This window comes from Lampetra fluviatilis, chromosome 2, assembly GCF_964198595.1.
Source record: "Lampetra fluviatilis chromosome 2, kcLamFluv1.1, whole genome shotgun sequence".
NCBI lineage: Eukaryota > Metazoa > Chordata > Hyperoartia > Petromyzontiformes > Petromyzontidae > Lampetra > Lampetra fluviatilis.
In genome coordinates, this window is record NC_136276.1 from 17,757,675 (window position 1) to 17,785,395 (window position 27,721).

The 27,721-nt window shown below is 43.3% G+C and overlaps 1 protein-coding gene across 3 annotated transcripts in view; it reads left to right on the forward strand.

Moving 5' to 3' along the window:
* Window positions 1–27,721, forward strand: part of XYLB (xylulokinase) — a 168,111-nt gene that overhangs the window by 54,643 nt on the left and 85,747 nt on the right. For all 3 annotated transcript variants that reach the window (XM_078871467.1, XM_078871457.1, XM_078871474.1), the window contains exons 13-14: window positions 9,940–10,055; window positions 26,953–27,026. In XM_078871467.1, the coding sequence (XP_078727593.1) occupies window positions 9,940–10,055; window positions 26,953–27,026 (190 nt within the window). The remainder of the gene's footprint in view (window positions 1–9,939; window positions 10,056–26,952; window positions 27,027–27,721) is intronic.

The following is a 27,721-nucleotide window of genomic DNA, read 5'->3' on the forward strand; positions in this document are numbered from 1 at the left end:
TGGCAGCACAGAAGTCAGCTTGGGGCATGAGCGAATGGCTGCTTTAAAGGGACCCTCAGGGTTTTGAGGTCACAGTGAAGACCCATATCCAAACCAGAGGCTACTGGATGCATAATGCCCCAACAACAATGACCTCCAGAGGTCTGAAAATAAAACTGGTGGGTAATCGTTGAAAGTGAGACACTTTTAATATTTCTTGTGGCTACACACCACCCAGCAGGCCACATAAACAATGCTTGTTCAGCAGAGTGCTAGGTCCCTGCAGTCCTCCGAGCCTCGAATCAACATGCGGCTTCTCCTTTAATAATCGGCTGTCTGTGCAGTGCCTGCAGCAGCAACTTTTCACGTAAGAATTAATTCTGGCTGGTACCCAGGGGAGGCTCAAATCCCGTGTCTTCCTCACACCTCCCCCAGGCACAAATTAAATACCCCACGATGTCCACAGAGCCTATTGGGCCCCACTGAGGAGTAGCATGTGCAGAATATTTAATTTGGAATGTACCACTTTTCGTATGTGTGGGGGAGAAGGATGCATTGTGCAATCGGGGTGGCGAGATGTTAGCTCTCTCGCCTCGTATGCAGGAGGTCGTGGACTTCATCCCTTCGCTGATGCCTGTATGTTTGGAGTTTGCGTGTTCTCCCCATGGTCGCATTAATTTTCTCTGGGTCCTCATGTTTTTCCCTCCTCATTTACAAAAGTCTATTTATAGCAAATGGCTACTATAAATTTCCCCATAAGCCACTTCGTTGAGCTATCATTTGTGGCCAAGTCGCTTTTGAAAAAGAGCTATATAGCTCAGTGGGCCTTACATGTTAAAATGAAATCAATTGTTCATAGTTTAGTTTAGTTTTTAGATTGGAAGCCTTGTGGTAGTCGTGGTAGTTTTGACGTCTCAATTGCAGCGTGCTTTGGGATATTGGTGCATGGAGAGCATGCTGCTGGCTGACGGAAGGTTAGGAGCTAAATCAAATGTGGTCTTTTCTTTCCCCCTTACTCCAGCTGATATTTAGCCATAGCTTGCCTGATAGTGGAATTATCTTGTTCAAAATCCAAATTCCTGTCCGATACATTTATGGTATATATATATTTGTTGTTGTCTTGGTCCTGATTTTAAAAACAAGTTATTGTAATCATGTATTTTTTTCTTTAAGTTCTGACACAAATGGAATTTTTTGTAAAGTGTATTTTAAGCAAATCTTGTTTCCCTTTCATTCTGAAACAACAAATTCTCATGAGAAATTTTGCCACTGAGAATAAGACGTCAGGCAGATACGAATTACAGCTAGTCTCCCAACAGCCAAGAGGTAGCACCATCCGCTAAATTCTCTAATGCTGGCTGTACTCGTAATACTTTCTGTGATTGAACACTGTCAGGGCTCGGCAGCCAAATTAGATAAGCAGACATGGCCCTTTAAACGTGTGGTTAACATAGTATTTCTGCAGTTTAATCTCAACTGCATTTTGCCTCTTCAGATTTGAAAACACAGAAAGCACTCAGAGAAATAATAATTGAATTTACAGTGCTGTGCTATCATGAGCATTCACAGGGTCCATTAATTTTTCATTAGCAGCAAGGTAATTGTATTAGCCTGATGTGTTTCATTCCTTGATAATTTTCAACCTGACTGAGACTGCTTCTATCAGCTGTGAACAGCTCCTTTTGCAGTGGTACAAATGTTTCAAATGTGTGTTTGTAGCACTTGCGTTCATTTTAAGAGGGATTTGTTGTTATTTTTTTTTGCAATGTTTATACTCTTATATCATGTTGAAGGGATGCGTCGTGAAGTTATTCTCAATAGTCAGTCGATTATTTGGTCAAAAGATGTCTAAGAATATTAAGCTATGGAGAGCAGTGGGGTGACACTATGTGGAGGAGGAAGTGCTAAGAGGTGTGGAGGGAACGGTTCAGGCAGCTTTCGAAGAGGGAGGAGCCAATAGAGTTGGAAAGAGGTAACCCTAGAAGAGGTCGAAACTGGAGTGGAGCAGATGAAATCAAGTAACAAGGAAGAAGAAATACGTGGTATTATTGTTGAAATACTGAGAGATGGGAGGAAGCCATAGAATGTGGGAGGAGTTGCTGCCTGGAATAGAGAAAGGTTGCCACAGGGCTGTAAGAAAGCACTTATCTTAACCCCTCCATACGAAGGGGGATAGAAAGGAACGTAGTGACTCAAGTAAAGATAAGTCTCTTGAGAATTCCAGGAAAGGTATTTCCCTAAATATTGCTTAATAAAATAAAGAATCGAATATAAAAAAACGCTTCACGACAAATCAGTGTAAGGGGCTGTAATGATCACATCTGTATGGGAAGACAATTGTGGCACTGAGCAATTCATAGATATGAAAGGTTTCTAAGCCAGCAGCCGGTATTTTCATAGTACAATCACTGTTCGTTTCTCACAAAGTGGTACCTATTTATATATCCATGAAGGATGATGGGCCGAATCAACCTCCAACTGGAATTTTGAGTCTCGTACTTTCGCTCAGCACCAGATACCTCCGTGCAAGCCTGTCATATGATTCCATTGGGTCAAACTACCACAATTAACACTTGTGTTCAGCATACAAACGATGCCACTCGGGGCCATTTAATGTCTACACCAGGGGTTGGTAACTATAATTACAAGAAGAGCCATGTTTTTCAACTTTCCAAGAGCCACAATGCATGTGAATATGAGAAAGTCGTCCTTCATTTATAACGTGATGAAGCAATCCTTAACTAGCCGCGTGCAGATCCGGACCCACAGGTTTCCGACCCATGGACTTCTATGGTAAGCTGGATTTCCATGGGCCATAGTAAACTCATAGCTGTCAACCTGTACGGTTTACCCCGTATTATTGTATAGGGAAATTGAGTTTTCCGGTCCATACGGTGTACAGCCGTTTCAATACGGGCACATTTTTTTTTAAGATGTCTATTTATATTCTTTGGGTCTTTCGGAAAAGCCACGTAGATAGAAAAAAAAATAACAATATCACGACGATTCGATCGCAACACAAGCAATCGTCATCAGGCGAGAGCTGCTGAGGCACGAAAAAATATATATGGCAGGAGCGCTGCTAAGTCAAGATTTAGATGTCTATTTGTTTGTGTTTCTCCCTTGTGATAGGACTTTGTAGGATTAACTTTTAGATTTATAAGGGCATGGGTTGACCAATAAGGTCAGAATTGGTCTGTAATAAGGTAGGCACTGAAAAGGGGTTGACAGGTATGTAAACTGGACTCCCATGGTGAACTGAACTTCCACGGTGAACTGGACTTCAATGGTGAACGAATTTGGTAAAAAAACTAAATATTTCAGAAGTCACATTGCAGTCCTTAAAGAGCTGCATGCGGCTCCGGAGCTGCAGGTTGCCAACTCCTGGTCTATGCGAACCATCTGTATAATTAAACCAGAAGGTATTCCAGTTGTCAAAAAATACAGAATCGTTTAATTTCACTCGGGAAATATATTGTATTCAATGAGCAAGATGCCTTTTGTGGGCTCACAGAGGCCATAGGTTAAAGAGAGGCTGAAGTCAAGAAATATAAAACGATACAATGTTAACACATTCCTGCAGAGGGAGCTGGTAGGAACGTTGGGTTGCTCGGGCAATGGTCAGGGTCAATGGCGGCGTGGTGTATTCCGCAAATATGGTCGACTGTGAGGGCGGGCACAAGCTGGCGTGAGTAGGTTAAACGTTGAGTTTTATAAGGGCACCACGGGGTGACCAGCACCTCCCCACCCTGCCCCACCCTCCCCACACAGCCCCTGGTGGTTCCTACCAGTAAAAGGAGTCACTCAGCTCATTGAGCTCTCTCCAACGATAGAGTAAAGGCCAGGCAGAGTCACACTACTCCTACAGGTAACTTTAACAACACAGTCTTTCCGCCTTGCTTAATAAATATTCGTGCTTCACTTCTGGGCCAGCTGTGTTGTTGTGATATAGGGATTCGTGACGTTTACGTGATCTGCAGTGCTTTTCAATTTTTCTGAGAGTTGCCACGCGATAGTTTGTTAAATAGCAATAAAATATTTAATTTTCCATTAGGCGCTCAAGGTCAGAGTAAAGAAGTCGTCACAGCCACTGCCAGTGATGCCAACATAAAATCCTGAAATGATTGCACAGTAGACATGTCTGACCTCCAAAGTCCACGGTAGCTTTGTTGCGCATTCCAGTGCCTGTCTCGATAGCCTGCCCCCCTCCTCCATTCTGCACGAATGCCCCACTCATTGCAACATCCTCTCCCTAACAACTTTAGTGCTTTCCTGTAACAATATGTTTCGACCTACCAAGTCGCTTACCCTATAATGGCATAAATGTTCTAGCATCTGCCACATTCTCACCTCTGTTCAAATGGCCAGAGGTTTCTTTGCCAGTTGTTTTGTAAAAGTCCGAGTGCGGATGGATGTTCACAATGAGAAATGTTTCCTCAAGTGTTTGATGCCCCTGGATTTACAAGGTAACCCCATGCGTTCTGACTGCCTCGCTGGGCTTCCAGTAAAGAGCTTTGCTCTGGTAATGGGATCTGTCATTACTGTGGTTTTAAGAATGTCTGCCACGTCTCCACCAAGTGTTTTATTTTATTCTGCCCCGGCTCTACGAGATCTCCCAGTGGGAAGTTTGTCCTCCAAAAGCAGTATTTATCTCACAGCCACGATTTTTTTTTGTCGTGAATATGCTCCTTACGTCAATAAAAGCCATTCCATTGTTTAACACTTGCACCCAACACAACGTTTCATTTTAGCCTTTACATAGGAGGTTTACTCTGCACAATAAAAAAGAAAACATCTTGCCAACTATTACACTCATAGCAAACCATTTAGCGTTGTCCAATAAAACAGAACTTGACATGTAATTCTGTGATTGTCACACATAAATGAGTGGAAATGTATTAGGTCTTCCAATGGCCATTTCAGGTCCCTAATAACCAGCTCCAAGAAGCCAGTGACTGTTCTATTAAAATACTTTGATACATTTTTGTATAGAAGGCAGTTTTCATCATACAGTGTGAAACTTTTCTTCCAGCTCTATAAATCTATACTTGGAAATCTACGCTCACATTTGTTAAATGAAAAGTCATAGTTTCCCACCATCTTCAGGGGTGACCTCAAGCCACTGGTGGAAATTGAACATCTCTTGGACTAATCCCTCCATCGGAATACAATCGGTGACTTCCCGCACATTGGTACTTATTTTATCTATTGCAGCGGGATGATGGAAGATCCTCTCAATGCCATTTGAACTCCCACGATTTCCATTGTGCATTGAGCATTCTGCGATATATCCTTTTAAGAAGCATAATAACAATATAACAATGAGCATTGTTGTGGAGAATATAAAAAAAAGCAATGTGCCTGTTTCACATCTCTGTCCTGCCACATTAAAAATACGAGTATATGTTTAGCTCTGTGATGATGTGGTCTCATAATTAATTAGAAGCAGCCAATTGTGATGCTGTAACACTTCAGAACTCTCATTTCACAAACCTGATGATTGGTCAACTCAGCCCACTCTTCCTACAGGATCAATCAAATGAGTTCCACTTTCAAGACCATCAAGACTGATTGTTCTTTGCGGAGTTTGGTCTTTGCCAAGAAACCGTGGAATTCTATCACCGGCTCAGGGCTGCCAACAGCGATGCGTCTGAATGCATGTTAGTGCTGGGAGACACATCAACGTTATTTTACTTCAATGCTGCAGCATGTGCGTCTACGTTACCTTGCATTTCCAAATTACAAAGCGCATTCGGGCGACTCCACTTCTAACAACATGTGATGCAATGATACCCCAGATATGAAAGCATTTTTGTTTCCCAAATATTTGTCAGTGTTTGATTTATATTCCGAAACTAACGATATGGTTTAGCATAGCCTGCTTATGATGATTCACATTAAGTGAATAATGTAGTTGCAAGACCAGTTTAACAATATTAAGCATGTGGATGACCAAAGGTTACTATGGCTAACAAAGGGATTTTAAAAGAATAACAATTAAAATACGTTAGAGCTGGGATAATTAGTTGATTTAGTCGATTAATGATTAAGCCGTTAAGGATGCATTTGCGAACCATGTGCATCCGCCCAGCCTGCTGAGACGCTCTAGCTTTTCAGGACAGTATTGAGCGTTTCCATGATTCCTGGAATTCAGGGTTAACAACGCCCCAGCATTCCAAATGCACAGTTTTAGTTTCACATGCGTTGCCTTTGCAAATCCTTGCCATATAATCACACTCTCCCTATCCTCCCAGTATTGATAGGGCAATTTAAATACAGTTTAACTTGACAACTATGATCACCAAACTCTTGTGATGTTGTCAATACATGCCACTCTTCTTGCCTTCTTTAGAGAGGTAATGTTTTTATATATATATCCACTTCAGTGAGCCGTATGTCAGCCGTGATGTTTCCCCATGTTAACATTCTGGAATGGTTCTGCGACTGAGCTCCTAGACGCAGTTTTAAGGTTCTGCATTTAAATCCCAGTTGGGGGTCCACTGTAGAAAAGAGCACCCAATAGTGAAACTTTTTAACAGTGTGCCTTATATCACATGCCAACCGTATTCCGATGTAGAGATTAGGGTGGTGATGGTGGCGAGATGTTAACTCCCTCGCCTGGTATACAGGAGGTCGTGGGTTCAATCCCGACCCAGAAACCTGTATATTTGGAGTTTGCATGTTTTCCCTGTGGTCATGTGGATTTTGCTCCGGGTCCTCCGGTTTTTCCCTCCACATTTAGAATCAACATGCATTTAGAGTATTTGGCTGCTATAAATTTCCACGTAATAAGCCACTTCGTTTAGCTATCATTTGTGTCCAGGTCGCTTCTGAAAAAGGGCTGTTGTATAGCTCAGTGGGCTTTACCTGGTAAAAAAAATATACACTTTTTTCAGTTGCAGTTTTACATGCATGCATTTAAATGTACCAGGGGGGGGTCTGTGAATAAAGATATATTCAATTATTCCGGAACCCTTGCCAGTGTTTATTTAGTACAAAATATGTCGTCGATTGAGCATCACCCTCACAGCCAGTGGACCATCCCAGGTAAAAAAAGATAAGTCAGCTGCTTCAAATCCTGTAAGGCGGGACTCAGGCATATGTACGAATAGAAGGTGGAGACATCATCATGGTTTGATGTTAGGGCAGGCCTTCGTCAAGGTTTTATTTCGTCTCCCACGTTGTTTAACATCGTGCTTGACTTCTCACAATTCAACTCGTCATGACCTGTGTTGGCCTTAGTAGGTCCTTGCTAATAATACTTCCAATTACAGGCCCAATAATGATAAAGGAAGGGAGAAAGTCATCGTTTTGAGGGATTTCTTCCGTGTGTTTTTTTTAGTGTTTCCTAATTACCATTTGCCTTGAACAACTCACGCCTTACATCGACAGAATGCAAGGGCATTGATTTTAAATTCTTACAATGAGTTACATTTAAATTATGTCTACCTATTGTACACACAATGCTGCATTCTAATCACCGGCTGTTTAAGCCGTGTACAGTAGTGAGCGCACATTGTTGACAGCCCTGCATCGAGGTGTTTACTTGAGATTAAATGCATCCATACAAATATATATTTAAAAGTAGCTTCAAGGGGTAAAATTTTCCGCAATGAAAAAGCCATGAATATAAATGTAAGCTTGCTGAATGACAACTAAAAAATACCCAGAGGTAATATATATATATAAAAAATAACAATGAAAAAAATACTTATTTGGTACAAATTATGGTATATGTAACTGCTCACTTGCTTGATATATTCTTGTCCAGGAAATGTAAAATGTCGTCGAAGATGGGAAATTAGTGAACTATCTAATATATATAATACATTTTGAACAATCTTACGGTCTCATACATATGTAGTGTTGTAACAACCACGTGGAGACGAGGAATACTAGAAGGGCTGTTGACGTTTATTAACGCACACTCTCACTCGGCATCCTACACTCACAACAGTGTAGGTGCACTCTATTTCTCCGTCCTTCACACGGACACAGAATAACGAATTGGACTCTACCCCGGCTATCCCCTTGGCTCTCTCACTCGTCTGCCCGGGGCAGGGGATCAGCCAACACCACGACGAGGAGAGAGACCCCTACTCCAGCCGGTCCTTAGCCTGGCCCCCAACGACGACCACGCCTTTGTCACGGGGTCTGCCTTAAGAACCGTTTGGGCGGCTCCTCCCCCAAGCTCGGCCCCGCCCACTTTCCCGAAAGTGCTTTCCGAAAGCCCCTTGCGTAACCTGTGACGTCACGTCATCCTTAGCCCCGCATAACTCTCAACCAACTCGCACCTCAATCCGCTCACCCCCTCATTGGTTACTCACAATACTCCTCTACACATATATTACAACACATGTTTACATGTACAAAGCATCGAAATGATGTGGCCACATCTCAAATGCAATAGTGTAGCACCCCTGATCCTATTGTAGCAATGATACATTCCAATGTCAGGGACCAGTTTATTCCGAGTACAACTACTGTTCCTATGAGTTAATGCATGCACTTTCATCCAGTGATTAGTATTTTACCTGCCCTAGAAGAATCATGAGTTTAATTATTGACTGGGAAATCAACTCACAACCTTCTAGTTGTGAATTGAGTGCACTTGCTACATTTCAACCTGGCTGGATATACCAATTACACATTTTTCACGATATTACATCTTCGTCCGGCCCGTGCTCACCAAGCTGCATTGGCTTCCAGTTGCTGAACGAATACATTATAACGTTGTAATCATAGCACAAAGTGCTTGCCACAAATTAACCACAATACCTTTCTGATTTTGTCAAGGGGTATCAGCCATCATGCAACCTCCGGTCATCCTCACAGTGGCGTTTGGCTTGCCATCAAACAAAGACGGTCACTGCATCGCGCACTTTCAAATGCGCTTCTGCGGCCGTCTGGAACACTTTTCCTTCTGATATTAGGAAGCCACTGGAGCTATGCACTTTTAAATCTCGATTAAAAACTCATGTCTTGAGATCTGCTTTTTGTGTTTAGTTTGTTGTCCTTCACCCTGCACCTCTGATTATCACAGTTGGCTACGTACAATGCTAAATAAGTTCAACATGCTTACATATGTAATGGGTTCCGGAGACACTTATAGAGGTAACTTCTTTATTACAATACAACACTCCAACAGTCCGGATACTCTGTTACAGCCTAGGTACACAGCCTAGATACACTACTCTGGCTACGCTCTGGGGTCCTCCGGCTACGATTACCCTAGTGGAGGCTACCTGACCCGACCCAGCCAAGGTGCGGGTCTGGACTCTGGCTTCCTCGTAACTCACCCTTACAAGGACGTAGAGCCAGGAGTCCCAGAGTCCCACCACTGGCCCGCACAGCGTCCCGGCCCTTACAAGGACAAGCGGGAGGAGAGGGTCCAGGGTCCTAAGCTGACTGGCTGGCGGGTCTTGGGTCTTGAGCTGCGACTGGCCCCGATCGGCCAGGGAGCTGCCCTTTAATGCCTCGTCCCCAACGAGGGGTGGGGTTATGTGCGCCCCAGATATCCCACAGAGCACACACAGCCCCCCCGTTGGTGGTGCCAAGGGGCTTAACTGTCTGGGGTGCCTGGGATCCTAGTGCCTGGTGCCGAGGGCTTATCTGTCTAGGGCAGGGGTCGGCAACCAAAATAACAAGAAGAGCCATTTCTTTCCAATTCGGTACAAAATTCAGTATTTCAAGAGCCGCAATGCATCTGAGTACATACTGTACATACGTACATATTGTCAAGAAGCAGCCCGTAAAGAGCCGCATGCAGCTCCGGAGCCGTAGGTTGCCGACCCCTGGTCTAGGGTCCCAGAGCCCCCAGCAGCCCCTCCCCTCTTATGGCACTACACATACATTACAACGCAACTGGCCTCGGCCTAGATTTTCGTTTAAACCAATGCTACACCTTGCACAATTTTAGGCATTAATTTGACTGACATTGGATGGTGGTGTCTCATACAGCTTCAAGAATGCGTCGCTGACACGGGAGCGCGTGCGGGACCGCTGTGCTGCAGGATCGTGGGAAGAGTTCTCCAGGGCTCTGAGAGCCACACCGCCTGGAAACGGAGGAAACATCGGTGAGCCTGTTAACCCAGTGGCATCCAGGGTGAATCTCTAGCTTTTGTAACAGCGAGGGTTGCTCTGTGCCTCTCTATGGAGCCAACATTGTGTGGATGAGATCACTGGCACACACAAGTACAAATTTCGCGGGAATCAATGTAGTTGTTTTGGCAGAGATTTGATGGAAACCGGTGGAATTTACTATATATCCCCCATTGCACGGGGCAGATTTAGGGCCTGCCCACACCAGTCAGTGTTTCTACCCAGTCTTTCTCATGCTCTGAAAGGGATTACTGTGTAAACTATCAATTTCAAGCACAACTTCATGTCTTGGGTCCACTAGCAGATTTAATAAGTGAGCTCTTTAGTGATATGAAAAATAAGCATAACATAGTGGTAGCAGCTCGATAAAACATCACCTTTAGGCTGAGCTTTCATTAAACAGCAGTGTGTATCGTGAGTGGTACTCATAACACTGTAACTCATCATAAAATGAATACTGCATTGTGAGAAGACAATGTATCAAAGTTTTTAGGTATTCACCAATATATGTTAGTTTAACCACATTTCCTTAGAAAATTGTTTAACGCAAACGTATGTATATACATCTCTTAGACGTGGTGATTTGGGTTAGTCTTAAACTGTGGAACAAGCCAGACACAAAGCTCTCCCTCGCCTCTTTGGAATTGAAGGTTAAGGTGAAATTGCTCAGGAATTCACTTTAATTCTGGTTGTGTGCACATTATCTACCCCTTGTTTGGATATAGGCAATGTGCCCTCTGAGTGCTGTGCAGTCCCTTGTCTCACATTTCAAGATGTAACAAATTTGCAAAGACCCTGAGTATTGGCAAAGCCTTATTAATGGAGAGCTCTTCCAAACAGGTCTCATTACAGGTTTTAAATATATAATGTGGCTGGTTATTGCAAAGCTATTCCAAACTTGTGCCATTAAAAATGTTAAATATTGAATTATCTGGATAATGCAAAGCCCTTCTCAACCAGCCTCATTGAAGGTCTTAAATATCGAACGCACCTGGTTAATACACAGCTCATACCAGTTCTCATTAGAGTCTCGAAATGCAGACATTGTTAACTGCAGTGTTTGTGATTACTAATACATTTATTTTCTTTATTTAGTACAATCTACATTGTACTAAATATTGAAAATCATACCATTTATTAAAACTCCCTTAATTCTGCACAGACCTGATAGTCCCACAATCCCCAACCTCAGCCACATTAAAAGCCACCTTGGAGACCTGGCTGACACTGATAAATTAGTGAGGGAAATTGGACAAATGTCCTCTAGTGTCACTGGGCACAGGTAGTCATCGAGAATCGGCTGGAATTGTGTGGCCTGCTCCATCGTCTTTTCTGTTAAACCAGACAATGTGCTTTCATCAAACGCTGGTGACATGCAGAAGGCAGTACAGCAAGCAGATCTACGACCTATTTGTCATTGGCAACCCATCACGTGTTTTCTTTAACTTTTACCCTGGGTGCTAGTTTTTTTCCACACAAAACAAATGTACAAAATTGATGAAACGTACGGTGCGAAAGATGTTCAACATACGTAAAAGATGATTTCTTTAGAACTGCCTATTGTCTTTAGTTTGTTGTCCTTCCCCCACACCTCTGATTAGCACGGTTGGCGACGCATTTTCCTGAGTAAATGAAATATGTTTTTTATTATAATTCAGATTTATTTTGGGTTAGGCCACGTAATGATCTGACCATATTTCTAAGGAAATTTATTTTCACCGGTAAGCTGAAGAACAATTCTCACAGCCATATTTAGCAATTGGCAACTGGCAATTGCAAAAACCCCACTGAAGAATCGAAACCTTATTGTGGTGGTGGGGTTTGTGTGTTCTAATGCCCTTCAGAGCTATGTCACCTGGAGTCTTGTACTCCTGGTCAGGTCTCTCTTGGCGAACAGATCTGGGGGGAGGATCCAGACAAATAACGGTCCAAACAAAATCCCCTTATGAATGGTTCAAATTTATAAATATCAGAGAACCTCGCCTGGACAAGGTATACCAGGACAGGCCTAGGGGTAGTGTTCGCCAGCAAGCACCTGGTGGCCTGGTGATCCACGTAACCCGGTCAGGCCCAGCCCGAAATGGCTACGTGCTGCAGTCCTGTGGGCCCACCATCCACAGGACCAAGGGTGAGGGGTAGGTGCGATGCCATTATAGCAGGGAGAGGGATGATCTCAGACGAACTGGACCTTGGCAATGGACACTCGCTATACGAACATGGAATGTCACGTAATTGGGGAGGAAGGAGCCAGAGCTGGTGGAGGAGGTGGAAAGATAATGACTAGGTATCACCTCCACACACAGCATTGACACTGCCACCAAACTTCTTGATTGGAGGTGGTCTCTCTTCATATTCCAGAGTCACCCCTGGTGAGAGGCTCCGGGCGGGTGTGGGGATAGTCACAAGCCCCCATCTGACTGCTGTTCAGTTGGAGTTTGTCCCAGTAGATGAGAGGATCGCCTCAATGAGACTTCGGGTCTAATGAAGGAAAACTCTTGACTGTTGTGTGCACTTATGCACCAAACAGCAGTTCAGAGTATTTGGCCTTCTTGGAGACAGTGGTTGCAGTGCTCGACAGAGTGCTGCCTACCGACTCCATTGTCTTACTGAGCGAATTCAATGCTCACGTGGGAAATGATGGAGATACCTGAAGAGGCATGATTGGGAGGAATGGCCCCCTGATCTGAACCTGAACGGTGAGATGTTATTGGAATCTTGCGCTAGTCACGGAATGTCAATAACAAACACCATGTTTGAATACAAGGATGCTCATAAGTGTATTTGGTACCAAAACACCTTGGGCCGAAGGTCAATGATTGACTTTATAGTTGTATCATTGAACCTAAGGCCGTATGTTCTGGACATTCGGGTGAAGAGAGGGACGGAGCTGTCAACTGATCACCACCTGGTGGTAAGTTGGATCCGACGCTTGGGGCACCGACCAGATAGACGTGGAAGGCCCAAACGAATAGTGCGGGTTTTGTGGAAATGTCTGAGGGAAGACCCAGTAAAGAAAGATTTCAACGTCCACCTCCGGTAAAAATTTTCCTGCACTCCAGGGGAGGTGGTGGACATTGAGTCCGAGTGGACGTTGTTCAGGACCTCGATTATGGATTCAGCTGTGAAAAACTACGGCCTGAAGGCAGTTGGTGCCTGTCATGGTTGCAACCCTAGGACCTGCTGGTGGACACCAGTGGTGAGGGAAGCAGTCAAGTTGAAGAAGGAGGCTTTCTGAACAGTCCTGGAAACAGTTGGGTTGGGTCAGATCCATCACGGCTGCTTAAGTTGCTTTGGCTTTCGAGGGCTTTCATAGCGGTAAAGCTGCTGGGGTGGACGAGATTCGCCCAGAGTTGTTGAAAGCGCTGGACAATGTAGGAGTGTCGTGGTTAACACGCCTCTTTAATGTTGCATGGAAGGGTGGGTAGAGTACCTCTGGATTGGCAAACTGGGGTTGGGGTTCCAATTTTTAAGAAAGGGGACCAGAGGGTGTGCTCCAACTACAGAGGCATCACACTCCTCAGCGTCCCAAGTAAAACCTATGCCAGAGAGGAGGCTCCATTCGGTTGTCAAGCCTCAGATTCATGAGGAACAATTTGGATTCCTTCATGGTCGTGGAACAATGGACCAGCTCTTTTCCTTCTCACAGATATTTGAGGGATCATGAGAGTATGCTTGGAGAAAGCATATTACCATGTTCCCCACAATGTCTTGTGGGAGTATGATGTATTTTTGTGTGCTATCCAGTCCCTTTATTCCCAGGGTAAGAGCTGTTTACATATTATTGGTGTTAAATCAACATCGTTCACTGTGGGTGTTGGACTCCACCAAGGGTGTGTCTTGTCTCCACTCCTGTTTGTGATTTTCATGGACAGGATATGAAGACGCAGCCAATGCATGGAGAATATCCAGTACAGGGGCATGGAGGTGGTTTCGCTGCTGTTTGCAGATAACGTTGTCCTCTTTGCCTCGTCAGTCTGTGATCTCCAGAGTGCATTTGAACGGTTTGATGCCAAGTGAGAAGCGGCTGGGATGAGGCTCAGCCCCTCGAAATCTGAGGTCATGGTTCATTCCTAGGATACGGTGGATTGTTTTCTCCAGGTGAGGGGGGAACAGCTGCCCTTAGTGGAGGAGTTTAAGTACCTCAGGGTCTCTTTGGCGAGTGATGGTAAGTGGGAGCGGGAGATCGGCCTGCGGATCAGTGCAGCGTCCGCAGTGTTGCGGGCGCTGTACCGTTCCATGGTAGTGAAGCGGGAGCTGAGTTCTCGAACAAAGCTCTCAGTTTACCAGTCGATCTACATTCCCATCCTCACCTATGGTCATGAGCTTTGGATAATGACCCGAAAGGATGAGATTACAGGTACAAGGGGCCGAAATGAGGTTTCTCCGCAGGGTTTCCGGGCTCACTTTCCGTGTTCAGGTGAGGAGCTCGGTAATCAGGGAGAGCCTCAGAGTCGAGCCGCTGCTCCTCCGGATCGAGAGTAGTCAGTTGAGGTGGTTCGGGCACCTGGTAAGGATGCCACCCGATAGACCCCCCCTAGAACTCCACCGGGCACGTCCCACTGGGTGGAGACCCCGGGGCGGGCCCAGGACACTCTGGTTGGACTATGTCGCTCGGCTGGCCTGGGAACGCCTGGGAATTCCTCAGGAAGAGCTAGAGTCTGTCGCCAGGGAAAGGGAGGTCTGGACCGCCCTACTCAACATCATGCCACCACGACCCTCATCAGGACGAGAGGACTGAGAAACGAATGAACAAACAATTTCTAAAACTAACCGGTCAGCTGAGACAATAGAAATTGGTACGTTATCGCGTGTGCATTTGATAAATAATTTGTTCGGCCTTGTCGAATAGTGAAAGGTTTTAACTACAACATATTTGGTAAGATCATTGTGAGGTCTAAGCCAAATATGGATTACTAGCTGTACTACCCGGCTTCACCCAGGACTTGGATCCACCACGCCCAGCCGCCTTTGTCTCCCCAGTGGCGATGTTCACACACCACAGCAGTTACTCGTTTGAGGCTGAGTCCACCTAGGGGAGGCCCAGGAGCGGTTGAAATAATCGTTACCGGTGGTGGCCGTGAGCGGGAATCGAACTCACACGGCAACATGTAATTTAAATGAGTCAATACATTTCAGTAACAACAAAATGACATGTGGAAGTATCAGTTGAACATTGTGTCTTAATTGCAAAGTACACGACTCCCTCAATACAACCAAAATGAGTCCTGTTCAGATTTAAGCAAACGTGCGTTTTGAACAGCCCTCACCATACAAACAAATCCTGGCTATCTTCACCTCATCAATACCGTGCTTTTTTCCCTTAAAGACCTCAATGTCCTTGTAGCTAATTGCATGGCTTGTTTCGATTAGCCCGAGCCCATTTAAAATAGCAACGGTGTACGTCTTACTTTGAAAAATGTAAACCGTTCTTTATTTATCTCCTTGAAATATTTTAGTGAAGCTGGTCAATATTATTTTCAGTGCTTGTGCAATGGCAATGCGTTCAAAATGCTCAAACCCACTTGACTTATGTAGAACCGAGGAACATAGGAAGAACACACAACTTGAGATTGTATATATTAGTTATTATTTTAGACCACAGTGTTGTTAAATTACGAATATGTCTACCTCATGTGGAATGTTTAAAATTGCGGCTTGCCTCGTTGTTTAGTTCCAATAATTATCATTTAGTATCTTTATCAACATTACGCTTTAATTGTGTCAACATTTCTCATCCATATTCTTCCACTTTATCAGAGACAGTAAAACTTGTTATATTGCTGCCCCTAAGAGTCACACAACTCATGTAAAATCGTTTAGACTCAAACGTTGTCTCTTTCCGTGTAATAAACAGTCATGTTTTTTTTCTCCCCCAGCACTGTACTGGGGCAATCATGCAAACTCTAAGGCACTGAGTCCTAGATGGAAAAAAAAATAAAACTTGTGTTTGTGAAGATACACGGCAAAACACCAGCTGACACCCTGCACTCTTTAACCCACCATCTACGAAGCCTCTCTCCACTTCCAGAGCACCTTTAACAGTGTGCAAGGCTTTGGTCAGCAGCACCAACCAATTATGAAACTGGGTTGTCCTTAAGTTATTTGCATGAATCCCTGTCAAAGGAGCCATTTTGTATTTCCCCTGATGGTTACAGAGCATGCCTGGGGTTGTGGGGAACCGTTTGCCATTTGCCCCGTCGCCCCACAAAACCCACATGGTGGTCGAGGAATTAATCGGACAGGGTTAAGGGAGCACTGATCAGTAATCCCCTCGTCGCCCATGTCTGGTGCACGGTCCTGCACGTAATTTGTTTTATCGATTGTCCTTTTGTCGGCGTGGCTACCGGCGCGCCTTGTCGGAGCTGGAACCTCATCCGTCAGGCTGACACACACCTCGCACTCTCGCTAACGGCCTCCCCTTATCGGCACGCACGCACGTACCGCAGCACGTTGCACCTCCACGAAGCACGGCCACAGCGACAAACAACCTTTTCCTTCGCAATCGTTTGAGGTCCAACACTTTTGAAATCCGCAGCTCTATACACGATTAATGATGCTTTGTTTTTTGGAGTGAAGATTATTTTTTTTCTTCGAGCAATTCATAGACGTGTTCCCAAGCAAACTATGGTAGTGCTTATCTACATCAGTAGCAGGGACCAGTGTATTAATGTAACAGCCAGTGTTCACTTTCCACATATCAGTTCTTATTTTCGCCACCGTGTTGGAATGATGGGTTCAATTGACCTCCAATCAATGTGCGTTCACATATTTACCATACTGAGGAAATAGCCAATGAATGTGCCTTCCACTTCCTAGTCTTTATAAGAATATCTAAAATGACTACACGAAACTAAACTCTTTTTTTTATTTTATTTTAACTTAATACTTTCGTAACTGCAGGAATTCATTTCTTTGGTTCTTTCGGTGAAGTCACGTAGATAGAAAAATTATAATAATAAAAATAAAGTGAATAAAATAAAAATAAGAAAAACAAACAAAACACTAATGTAGACTGTAGCCTTGTTCTAAATCGGAGTGAGTGTACTGGCAGTCTATAATATAGACTGTAGCAATGGTTATTGAACTGAGTGATCGTACTGGCAGTCTATACTGTAGACTGTAGGCTGGTTCTAACCTGAATAAAATAAAATAATGATAATCAAATAAAAACAAAAACCATGACGTTTCGATCGCAACACAAGCGGTCATCAGCAGGAAAAGGGGGGGTTAGCCTCTAAAGGCAAACTGTTTATAAAGGTTTAGATATTGGCATAGCCCAAGTGTGTCAGCAGCATGGGCGGGGCAGCTGATGTAAATGTAGGAAACAACTAAGCAGTTAGTGGGTCTCCACCAAAAGGGCCTCCAGGAAATCATTGCACCTTGCTCCACACACCCACACTGCTGACGGTGGAGTTGACAAAGAAAACACAAATCAAGTCATGACCCAAAGTGGTTGATGACATCTTTCCAATGATTGCCAAGTTTATAACCATCCACTCGGTTGAAATTGTGTCTGTGTCTTTATAAAGGGATGGCTTCATAAACGAATCTTTGTTGATAGCCAGTAGGCTTGCAAAGTACCATGACATTATTGCCCAGGTCTATGTAGCTCTTAAGGGTTTGGGACACATCGCTGCAGACGTGACAATATCTGAAATTGCTGCAAGCCTCGAAAGCGCACAGATACCAGTCAGCAACATCAGTAAGGATGAGCATTTTGAGTTATCTCAATTTAAAAAGAGGGATGATATCGTCGTTCTCTCAGCCGGCAAGGACAATGCCACGGTCATCATGGACAAACCCGTGTACAATCACAAAATTCAGGACCTACTTAATGATGGCAGCTACACATTAATTAAAAGAGATCCCACCAACAGCCTCGTTACAAAAACGAACAGTACCATCACTGATTCAGCTTCATTAATTGAACAGACCAAACGGTTTTCCTTAAAACCTTCTGCTGCTAGACCACCCAGATTATATGGCTTACCAAAAATCCATAAAGAAGGTACACCCCTTCGTCCCATCGTCTCCACCATTGACTCACCCACCTACAAACTGGCCTGATATCTGTCTGAGACCTTACAGCCATTCACTGGCAAGACCACCTCTTCTGTTCTTAACTCAGCTCACCTGGTATCCTCAATTAAAGATCTCACTGTCCCCAGGTGATTTGCTCATTAGTTTCGATGTAGTTTCTTTGTTCAGCAAAGTTCCTGTGCCCGATACCATTGCAATCATTGAAAATTTGGTCCAACAAGGATTGAATGCTGATGTACCGGCCCTGGTTAGACACTGCCTCACCAACACATACATCACCTGGAATGGAACATTCTACAAACAAACTGAAGGCACCCCAATGGGTTCTTCTTTATCTCCGGTTGTAGCCAACATTTTCATGGAAAATTGTTGCTACAGTCTACATCATAGACTGCCAATACGCTCACCAGCTTAAAAACCAGGCTACAGTCTACATTATAGACTGCCAGTACACTCACCGAGGTTAAGAACCAGGCTACAGTCTACATTATAGACTGCCAGTACGCTCACCAAGGTTAAGAACCAGGCTACATTCTGCATTGTCGACTGCCAGTACACTCAGCCAGCTTAATAACCATTGCTACAGTCTACATTATAGACTGCCGGTACACTCACTCCGATTTAGAACCAGGCTACAGTCTGCATTTGTGTTTTTTAGTTTTTAATCTTTTTATTTATATTCAATTTATTTGTATTATTTTTTCTATCTACGTGACTTTACCGAAAGAACCACAGAATATATTTTTTATTTTACCATTGAAGGCCCACTGAGCTATATAGCTCTTTTCAGAAGCGATCTTGCCCTAAATGATAGCTTAACGAAGTACCTTATAATGTGGAAATGTATAACAGCCAAAAACTCTAAACGCATATTGATTCTAAATGTGGACGGAAAACCAGAGGACCCCGAAAAAAATCCTCTCGCCCACGGGGAGAACATGCAAACTCTAAACATACAGTCTTCAGGGTCCGGATTGAATCCACAACCTCCTGTATACCATGCGAGCTAGTTAACATCTCACCACCTTGGTGCCCTACACAAGACTTGCATTGCACGTTACACCATATCAGACCTTGTTCATCTTAAGTAGCATTCAAACGGTGTTCTATTTGGAGTTTTTGTATATTTAGAAATATTTTTTTTTCAGCAGCCTTTCCAGTTTACCACAAATTTGAATAACCCTGATCCGGCTTCTTGAGCTTTTACTGCATAATAATTGCTTATCCACTTAGTCTCAAGACTTTTATAGGGGATTCCTGCCAAGTGTTCACAGTCGGGGTGCGATGTTGCAGCATGTATTTCCATTTGAATAATATTCAAGTACATTTAGGTTTTGTAATTCTTACCGCACATATATACAACAATTTTATTCCTGTCATGCATAGCCGACAACTCCCCACTTTAATGTTGCCCGGTTTTGCTTTCGAGTTAGAAACTGCAGAAATGCACATAAAATAAAACATTCCTGCGGAGGGAGCTGGTAGGAACGTTGGGTTGCTCGGTCAATGGCCAGGGTTAACGGCGGCGTGGTGTATTCCGCAAATATGGCCGACTGTGAGGGCGGGCACTAGCTGGCGTGAGTAGGTTAAACGTTGAGTTTTATAAGGGTACCATGGGGTGACCAGCTCCTCCCCACGCAGCCCCACCCAGCCCCACCCTCCCCACCCAGCTCCTCCCCACCCTCCCCACCCAGCCCCTCTCCTCCCCACCCAGCCCCACCCTCCCCACCCAGCCCCTCCCCACCCAGCCCTTCCCTCCCCACCCAGCTCCTCCCTTCACGATGGACGAACAAAACAATCCCCTGTGGGCTGGTGTAACCAGGAGGTTCCTACCAGTAAAATGCATGTGTGTTATCCCTGTGGTGACACCCTTGGGCAAATTTGGAGAGAGAAAAAAACACATTGATACACACTCCAGGCTTTTACTAACTTAATTCATGAAACTGCAGTGTGGTCTGATGAGTGGCAGGAGTTTTTTAAAATAAGATTGTGTGAAATGAACTGGCTTGTTGTTTTAGGTCACGTTATATCATTCCTATATACCAGTGTTAAGTCTATTGTTACATAACACAAGAAAATGGGAACCCATTCCATTCCGAGAAGCACGCACGTACACACCTGCTTTGAAAGTATTTTATATGATACTTTTTTCGATTCGTTTTTTTTTGTTTGCAAGTGGATGTCACCTTCACGCAGTAATGTTAGATACATACTGGTGAGGTCACGGTCAAGAAATAAGTAATGCATTGCAAAACAGAATGCTTTAGTTAAACAAGCACTGTAAAGGGCAGACGGATATGTAGAGAATAGTGGCCAAGGGGCTTTGCCAGTGAGGCCATTTGCACAGGGTCAGTCGTTCCATTCTCCCTCTGCAAACCAGGGATGACCGGGCTGAGTTGATCGCCACAGGGATATGATCTGATGACCTTCGATTGTGATTCTAGTGGCTCTCGTCTCCCAGCCATATGGCATGCAAATAGAAACATGAATGAAACAAGTCTCCTTTGCAAAATGTACAGGTAACACATGTTAGGAAAATATTAATAATTTCACATGGTTTAACATGGGTAAATAATTGTAATATACAGCCCGTTGTCAATTGATTGCGTTGGTCATGGCAGTTGTTTGACCATATAGTACAATCTTAGCATGCGTTCTTAAAAGACATGGCCAAGATTAGTTAATATATTATTAGCCGTGGTCTGGAAGCAAACTCAGGTTGGCTGGTTATAGTAAAGTACACTAACTACCACACCACCGCTAATGGGTTAATATCCACTCCGAAATTTGTCTTTCATTTGAAATGCGTACCTTAGTTACTCACAACAAGATAATAATCAGTTATATAAGGTTTAACATGGCCAAGTAAACCATTACTCCACACAGCTCCATTCGCTCGACATTGCATAAGACATCATTATATTTAATGTTGTTTTTTTCACAAAATACAGAGAAGATGAACGTGGTGACACAGGATAGTGAATTTAGATGTCCTGGCTGTTGGATAGTGACCAAGAGGCTGCTCTCCACTGAGCCACATTTTAAAGAATCAATGAATCCATTGGCACTGCCAATCAGCGATGTTGCAGGGCATTGCAATAACACTTTTCCATCTTCTTCAAATATATTTTGGAGACGCACAATGTGGCATTGTATATGAGTTAAGCCAACTGTGTGTTGCTACCTAAATGATTTTTTTAATACCTCGGCAAAAATTTATGCTATGAAATGTAATAAATGTACATGAAGCAAGTGCTTCTTTGCGGTTATCCAATCCTGCCTTGCAAATGAGAGGTTGAATCAGCAGGCTTTCACCAATTAAATAAAAAACGCTGATCGCTTGAATAAGCGCATGGGAGTATTATATAAATAATCAAATTAATGACTATGCAAAAGATATACTATGAATCTAAGTTGTGCCTAATAATAGAAGTGTCAAATGAAATTTTTTATTATTAAGCTTCAAATTAAATGCGTTCGCGAGTATTTTTTTATACGTAACAATTTGAACTGTCTCATATGTAGTCGGTTGTCACAGTTGCCTATCTGATGGGCAACTGTGACAACTTTGCTGAGAAGCAAACGAAACCCAGAAGGGTAATCTTATTTTCAATAAAAGCGGGAATGCAAACTCGGAAACGTGAAGCTTTCTGGTTCGTAACTTTTGTAGCTCTCTTGAAGAATATAATGTCTTGTCAGACGAACGGGTGCAGGGGTGGCACAGAGCAGAGAGCGTAATAATTAACGGAATGATCATTGCGGCCGCGCCCTCGCTCTGTCATCAACAGCTCAAAGCCAAACCCGAGTAAGCCATAATTGGGGGCAACCCAGAGAGGCATACGGAAGTAAATAAATATAACATGCATTTTTTTTTAAAGTAAGCTTCCATCTCAATGCTGTTCATGTACTAATTAAGCTGTGGCTTATTCCGACCGTATAAGTCTACTGCAAAGCTCTATTCATCACAAGGAATTGTAAAGATGCGATCCTCCCAATTGTTGTACGCAATACATTTGATGTGCATTTGTGCACTCGTAATTCAAATGCTATGTACTTATCTGTTATTCTCTTGGTCTTTCTTTAAAGTCACGTAGATAGGTTCACAGAAAATTATAATAAAAAACTACGACGTTGCGATCGCTTCTTTGAACCTATCTACGTGACTTTACCGAAAGACCCAAAGAATATGAATTTCTGCAGTCACGAAAGCTTTAAATCAATATTTACTGATCTGTTGTATGGAATTATGTGACTGTGCCTCAGTCATGCACTATGCTCTGCTGGGACTGACTCGTGTTTTCACATTTATGTTACACATTTAATTAACACTGAGTAAGATTAACTACATTTTTACAAATACAAAATCACAATTTAACCAAAGATACAACAATCTCTATTGTGCTGTTTAATCTTAATCACTTCCATCACCGTGGAGCAGAGATTGAAAGGTTCGGGTTACTGAATGTGGAAGGCTGCAGAGATTTTCTGATGGGCTGTAAGAATGTATGTTTCTTCTTAGTAAATTCAATGTTAGGTTTCGATTTAAAGCTTTCGTGACTGCAGGGATTCATATTCTTGGTTCTTTCGGTAAAGTCACGTAGAAGGGAAATAATAAAATAATAAAAAATTAAACAATTACATTCTTACGACGTTTCGATTGCAACACAAGCAATCGTCATCAGGTGTGAAAACCACAGCAATAATTTTTTTTAAAAGTGGCGGTTTTTTCTTAACGTCAGCACCACGGACAGCAACTGGCGGTTGTTCAGACGGAGTCCATCGACCCTGAGGTCACAGGCTGTAGCATAGACACTGTGCAGGATAAATCTAAAATGTGTACGGGGGAACATCAGCGCCACATTGCGACGACAAAACACACTCAAACGCAATCATTAAACAGATGCCGTATTAACACTGCAGTTATCGAGCGGTGTGGAAGGAGGGGGCGCACGAGCGAGTGGTGTTGATTGAGGAGCCACCCTAACAACAAAGTTGAGGACCACTTTTAATGAATTGTATAAACAAGATGGGGTGGGGGCATGTATCGAGGGGCAGGCTGAGGCAACATACAAGAAGCTGCACAAGATCCCAACATTAACAACGACCATTCACCACCACCTCATGAATCCATGAGCCCACATGGCAGGTTGTAAACACAGGCAACATAGAATTGTAATGTATTACTTACTGTTAGTAGCTTAGCTTATTGGAGAGTATATTTAGTATACTGATTATACTATGTAGTTTATACTTTAGTGTTTTTACGTGGTTGTTTAGTTACTGCAGCTACATACTATTAACATTCCTTCCCTTTATTAATGCTACCCCTATCCCCTCCCTTTGATGCTGCTAATCCTGCATAATGCACGGGCATAATATGACTTTGAAAACCCCACGCCCACCTCCTACGCATTTCACAAGTAGTACTAATCACATACCTGCTTTTCCCATAAATATGCTAAATTCCTCTTGATATGCAAATTATTTTGTCAAGGCGCCCTTCCCCCCTTCCAACCCAGCTTAAATATATGCTCCAAGCGTGGTGGTGTTTCATTCAGACTCTGTCTCCTCGATAGACCTGTTCTCCACCTGAGGACGGCTGCTTGCATTGTCGCCGAAACGTCGTGAGAATTATTTTATTGTTTTATTTTTATTATTTTATTACTTCCCTTCTACGTGACTTTACCGAAAGAACCAAGAAGATGAATCCCTGCAGTCACGAAAGCTTTAAATCGAAATTTACAGGCAAAGTTAGATAGCAATGTCGTGCGCTCATTATTATCTGTGGGTGTGGGGACGTCGTGTGCTTTCATGAGCGTTAATTATAGATCGTACTGCTTTTTTATGTGTGGCTGCATGCAAAATTTTAGAAGCAAATTTTTTATTTAGCAGGAACAATGTCATGCCGACCTGATCTGGCTGCCTTGATATGATTGCCATTTGAAACGGTTCAACAATGACTCTAAATAAACTAACATAGAAGCGATACAATCTTCGGTTTGGGCTGAGAGGGAAGCAGCAGCCAACATTTAAATATCATAATAAACAGAAAAAAGTCTATCTCCCTGCACAAACATGAAATTACACATTACAGTAGAACCTCTGGTCACGAACGCTTCTGACTACGACCAAATCGGATTTCGACCAAAAAATTCACAAAAATGTGTAATCTGGTCACGAACACAAACTCGGGTGGCGATCAAACACGGCCGCGGCCGATTTCCCCTTCTGCGCCATTTTTTTGTAAGCGCCAAATTTCCTGTTTGTACAAACAACAGCGACCCACGTGTGGCCGCTTGCTCAGTCAGTCTCGCTTAGTAATCGGTCTCGGTCAGACGTGCGCTCATTCACAGTTATGTATATAACTTCTGTTATATAAAATTCCTAGTAAGATATTAATTTTGTGAGTGTAGTCATACCCCTCCCCCCTCATTCAAACCGTAATTTAGAGAGCGAAAGCGCTGAGTACTTACAGTACTCCATTTTCCTGTAGGCCCATGCGCCCCAATGATCAGTGTGGTGGCATTAATATGCATGTGTAAGCCAACAATGGGGAACTCTCAATTTATATCTATTGGAAAACTATAGTGAACTTGCCAATAACTGGTACTTGTTTTATCAGCCCTAAGAAGATATGAGGCTGATGCAATCCTTAACTCAGAACCTTGTGATTGAGTCAGGTGCCCTTACCACAGCCCCACGCAAATGTTACTTATGGTGACGCCGATGATTCCAATTACATTTTTTCGAAATCTTTTCATTTTGTGTCGATTGCTTGCTCCCAACACCGCGTTATCTTTTTCACTACCATCCCTGCCTTGGAGTGTACAGGGGTAAATTAAGCCACAATCATAGACGTGACCATTCCGTGTTGCGCTCACGCTTTTGTGTCCAGACTTTTTCAACAGTGATAGAAAAACGGTGAAATCGTTCAGACTCCAAACAAAGTGTCCCTCTTGCCTTTTCCAGTGCTTTTACTTTTTTATCAGCAGAAGTTAGCCAATAGCATTGAATCGTTGGCGTCTGAATGTTGACTTGTTTCCTTTTTGGCTTTAGCAGGCGAGGTGCCAGGCCACTCATGCTTGACTTATTTTTTTTTAATAAGAACAAAGGTTCCGTTCTGCGTATTGTGATATCTGCTCCCACGCTTGCCTCCAAGCTGCACGCACCGTCTATGTTGGAACTTTACGCACGTGTCATATTTGTCACTGTTTTTGTTAATATAATTTATTTATTTTCTCAGTCTTATATTATTTTATTTAATCTATGCCCTATGAGTAGCAGGAATGCAGTGAAGAATGGGGCTTTTTTACCCATTTTAATCTACACCCCGAAAATGCTCAACTTCTTTAGGAGTGCACATAGTCCGAGAATATGCGATTATATTTCCCAGTCTCTCGTGTGTAATACCTAATTTTCACGGCCATTTGAGAATCGAGCTCTTTAGGCCCAGAAACAGCCCTGTGCTGACCCAGGCAGTACACTGGAGCCCTGACACTCCATTAGCTGGAGCCCTCCCACTTTATCTTCCCCAGCCTCCTCCCTTGCTCGAGTCTTCAAAGGGTGCGGAAAGCGAAACTCTTGAGTTTAAGCCACACATGATGAAATCAGTTCCTCAAGAGAGTCAATGGTCTCATGCTGGTTAGAAATTACGGCATACATAAGGCATGAGTGTTGGCTGATAGAAGCCTATTGAAGTGACTTCAGAGGGTGTTCTTTCTTTGTTCAATTTCCGAATCGAAGTTTCACTATTTAATTACAAGACTTCTGCAGTATACATGAACATGAATCTTGGAACACATAAATAAAAAAGTAAGCATTTCACTTGTATCTGCCTCCATTTCTGTATTCTAGTTTCTAAATATATAGGACTGAATCTAAACAACACCGATTCAATGGCTGTGTTTGTTTGGTTACTTTTAAGCGGTCTTAGATGATGACGGTTCCAGTATGCAAGGATCATTTTTTCTCCAAACAAAAGCTGTATCCCATATTTCCACGTGCTTATGGGGATGCCAAATTCTATATGCTTGTAGGGATTTCGGCAATCAAATGAGTTGCCAAATCCTGTAGTTATATGATGGCATTGATTATGATTATTTACAAAATAATAATGTGAATTATATTTTGGAATTAGTTATGGGTTTGAGAAAGTGCGTGAAATTATGTGAGGATTTGATCCGTGTTCAAGAAATGGTCAATTTATGCATATATCTGGGGAATATAGTCCGTGGAGTCAAATTGAATTGCACGTGTTAAATTCAGTGATCATGTCCTGTGTTCACACTCGGGTTACAAATATTGGAGTGAAAAATGTATGCGTGTGTGAAAATGCACAACGACTTAACATGGTGGGTAAAACAAATATATGAGAATGTCACTGAAGAGAAAGGAAAACTTGACCATTAGTTGAGCTGGCCTTCATGAAATGCAGAGTTGTCGATTAGAGTGCGACAGTCTTAAATATAGTAGAAATGATGGGTGTCGTGTTTGTAACATTGACGACGTAACAATGATTGTTAATAGTAGGTGCAGTTACATGGTGAGGGTGCCCAACTCAGATCAAAGACGGTCACTGCATCGCACGCGTTCAGGTGTGCTTCTGCGGCCGTCTGGAACGCTCTTCCAATATCAGGAAGCCACTGTAGTTATGCACTTCTAGATCTCAAATGAAGACTCATTTCTTGAGGACTGCTTTTTGTGTTTCATTTGTTGTCCTTCCCCGCACCTCCTATGAACACGGTTGGCTACGTATGGTGCGAAAGAAGACCAACGTACATACAGGTCCAGTAAGCTGAACCATAACGCATGCTGTGCTCATGTACCTTGCAGGGTTTTATTTCGACACGATGGAGATTACGCCACCGGCGGTGGGCGTTCACCGCTTCAATGCCGATGACGAGAAGGTGGGTCCTTGTCCGGATCGAGCGCGGCACGCACAAGTTGTGGCCACCACCAACAGTGACAGCAAATGTCTTTCCTTGTTAGTGGCTAGCCGCGCGCACTCTCAGGGTTGGCAGCAGCCAGCGCGCTTGCCTTATACTCGTTTATGAACATGGACAATGCCTGCAGGCGTTGGCAGATTCACGAACCAGGGAGACGGATTTAGGCAACACGACAATAACCTGAACCTTATGTGCACATTGGATAACAACAATGGCCGTTCACCACTTAGTGGCAGTGACGTCACCACGGCGCTTGTACCATGCTAGGCAGTGGCGGCTCCTGCAAAATCTCTCAGGGGGGGCAAATGTCTGGATGATTGATAAGGATAAGGTCCACCCATGCAATGGATAAATTAACAGCTTAAGCATGTAAAGGCAACTTCACTTCTTTAATATTAATAAAAAATAAAGTGACTCTTACAATACATCTTGTTTGTTTCTATCTCACTATTATTACAATCCACTTAGTTTATTTTATTAAAGATTCCACTAGGTGGCGACAAATAACATTGTTGACTGAAACGTGCTTACGTATGATGACGTAAGCACGTTAGTGCGAGCCCTCCCGGAAGCCATAGAGAACGCATTGCAGCGCCCGCCTTTCGAAAAAAAACATCTTTGAATGTAAGTCTATGGGACCACACGGGGCGATTCTC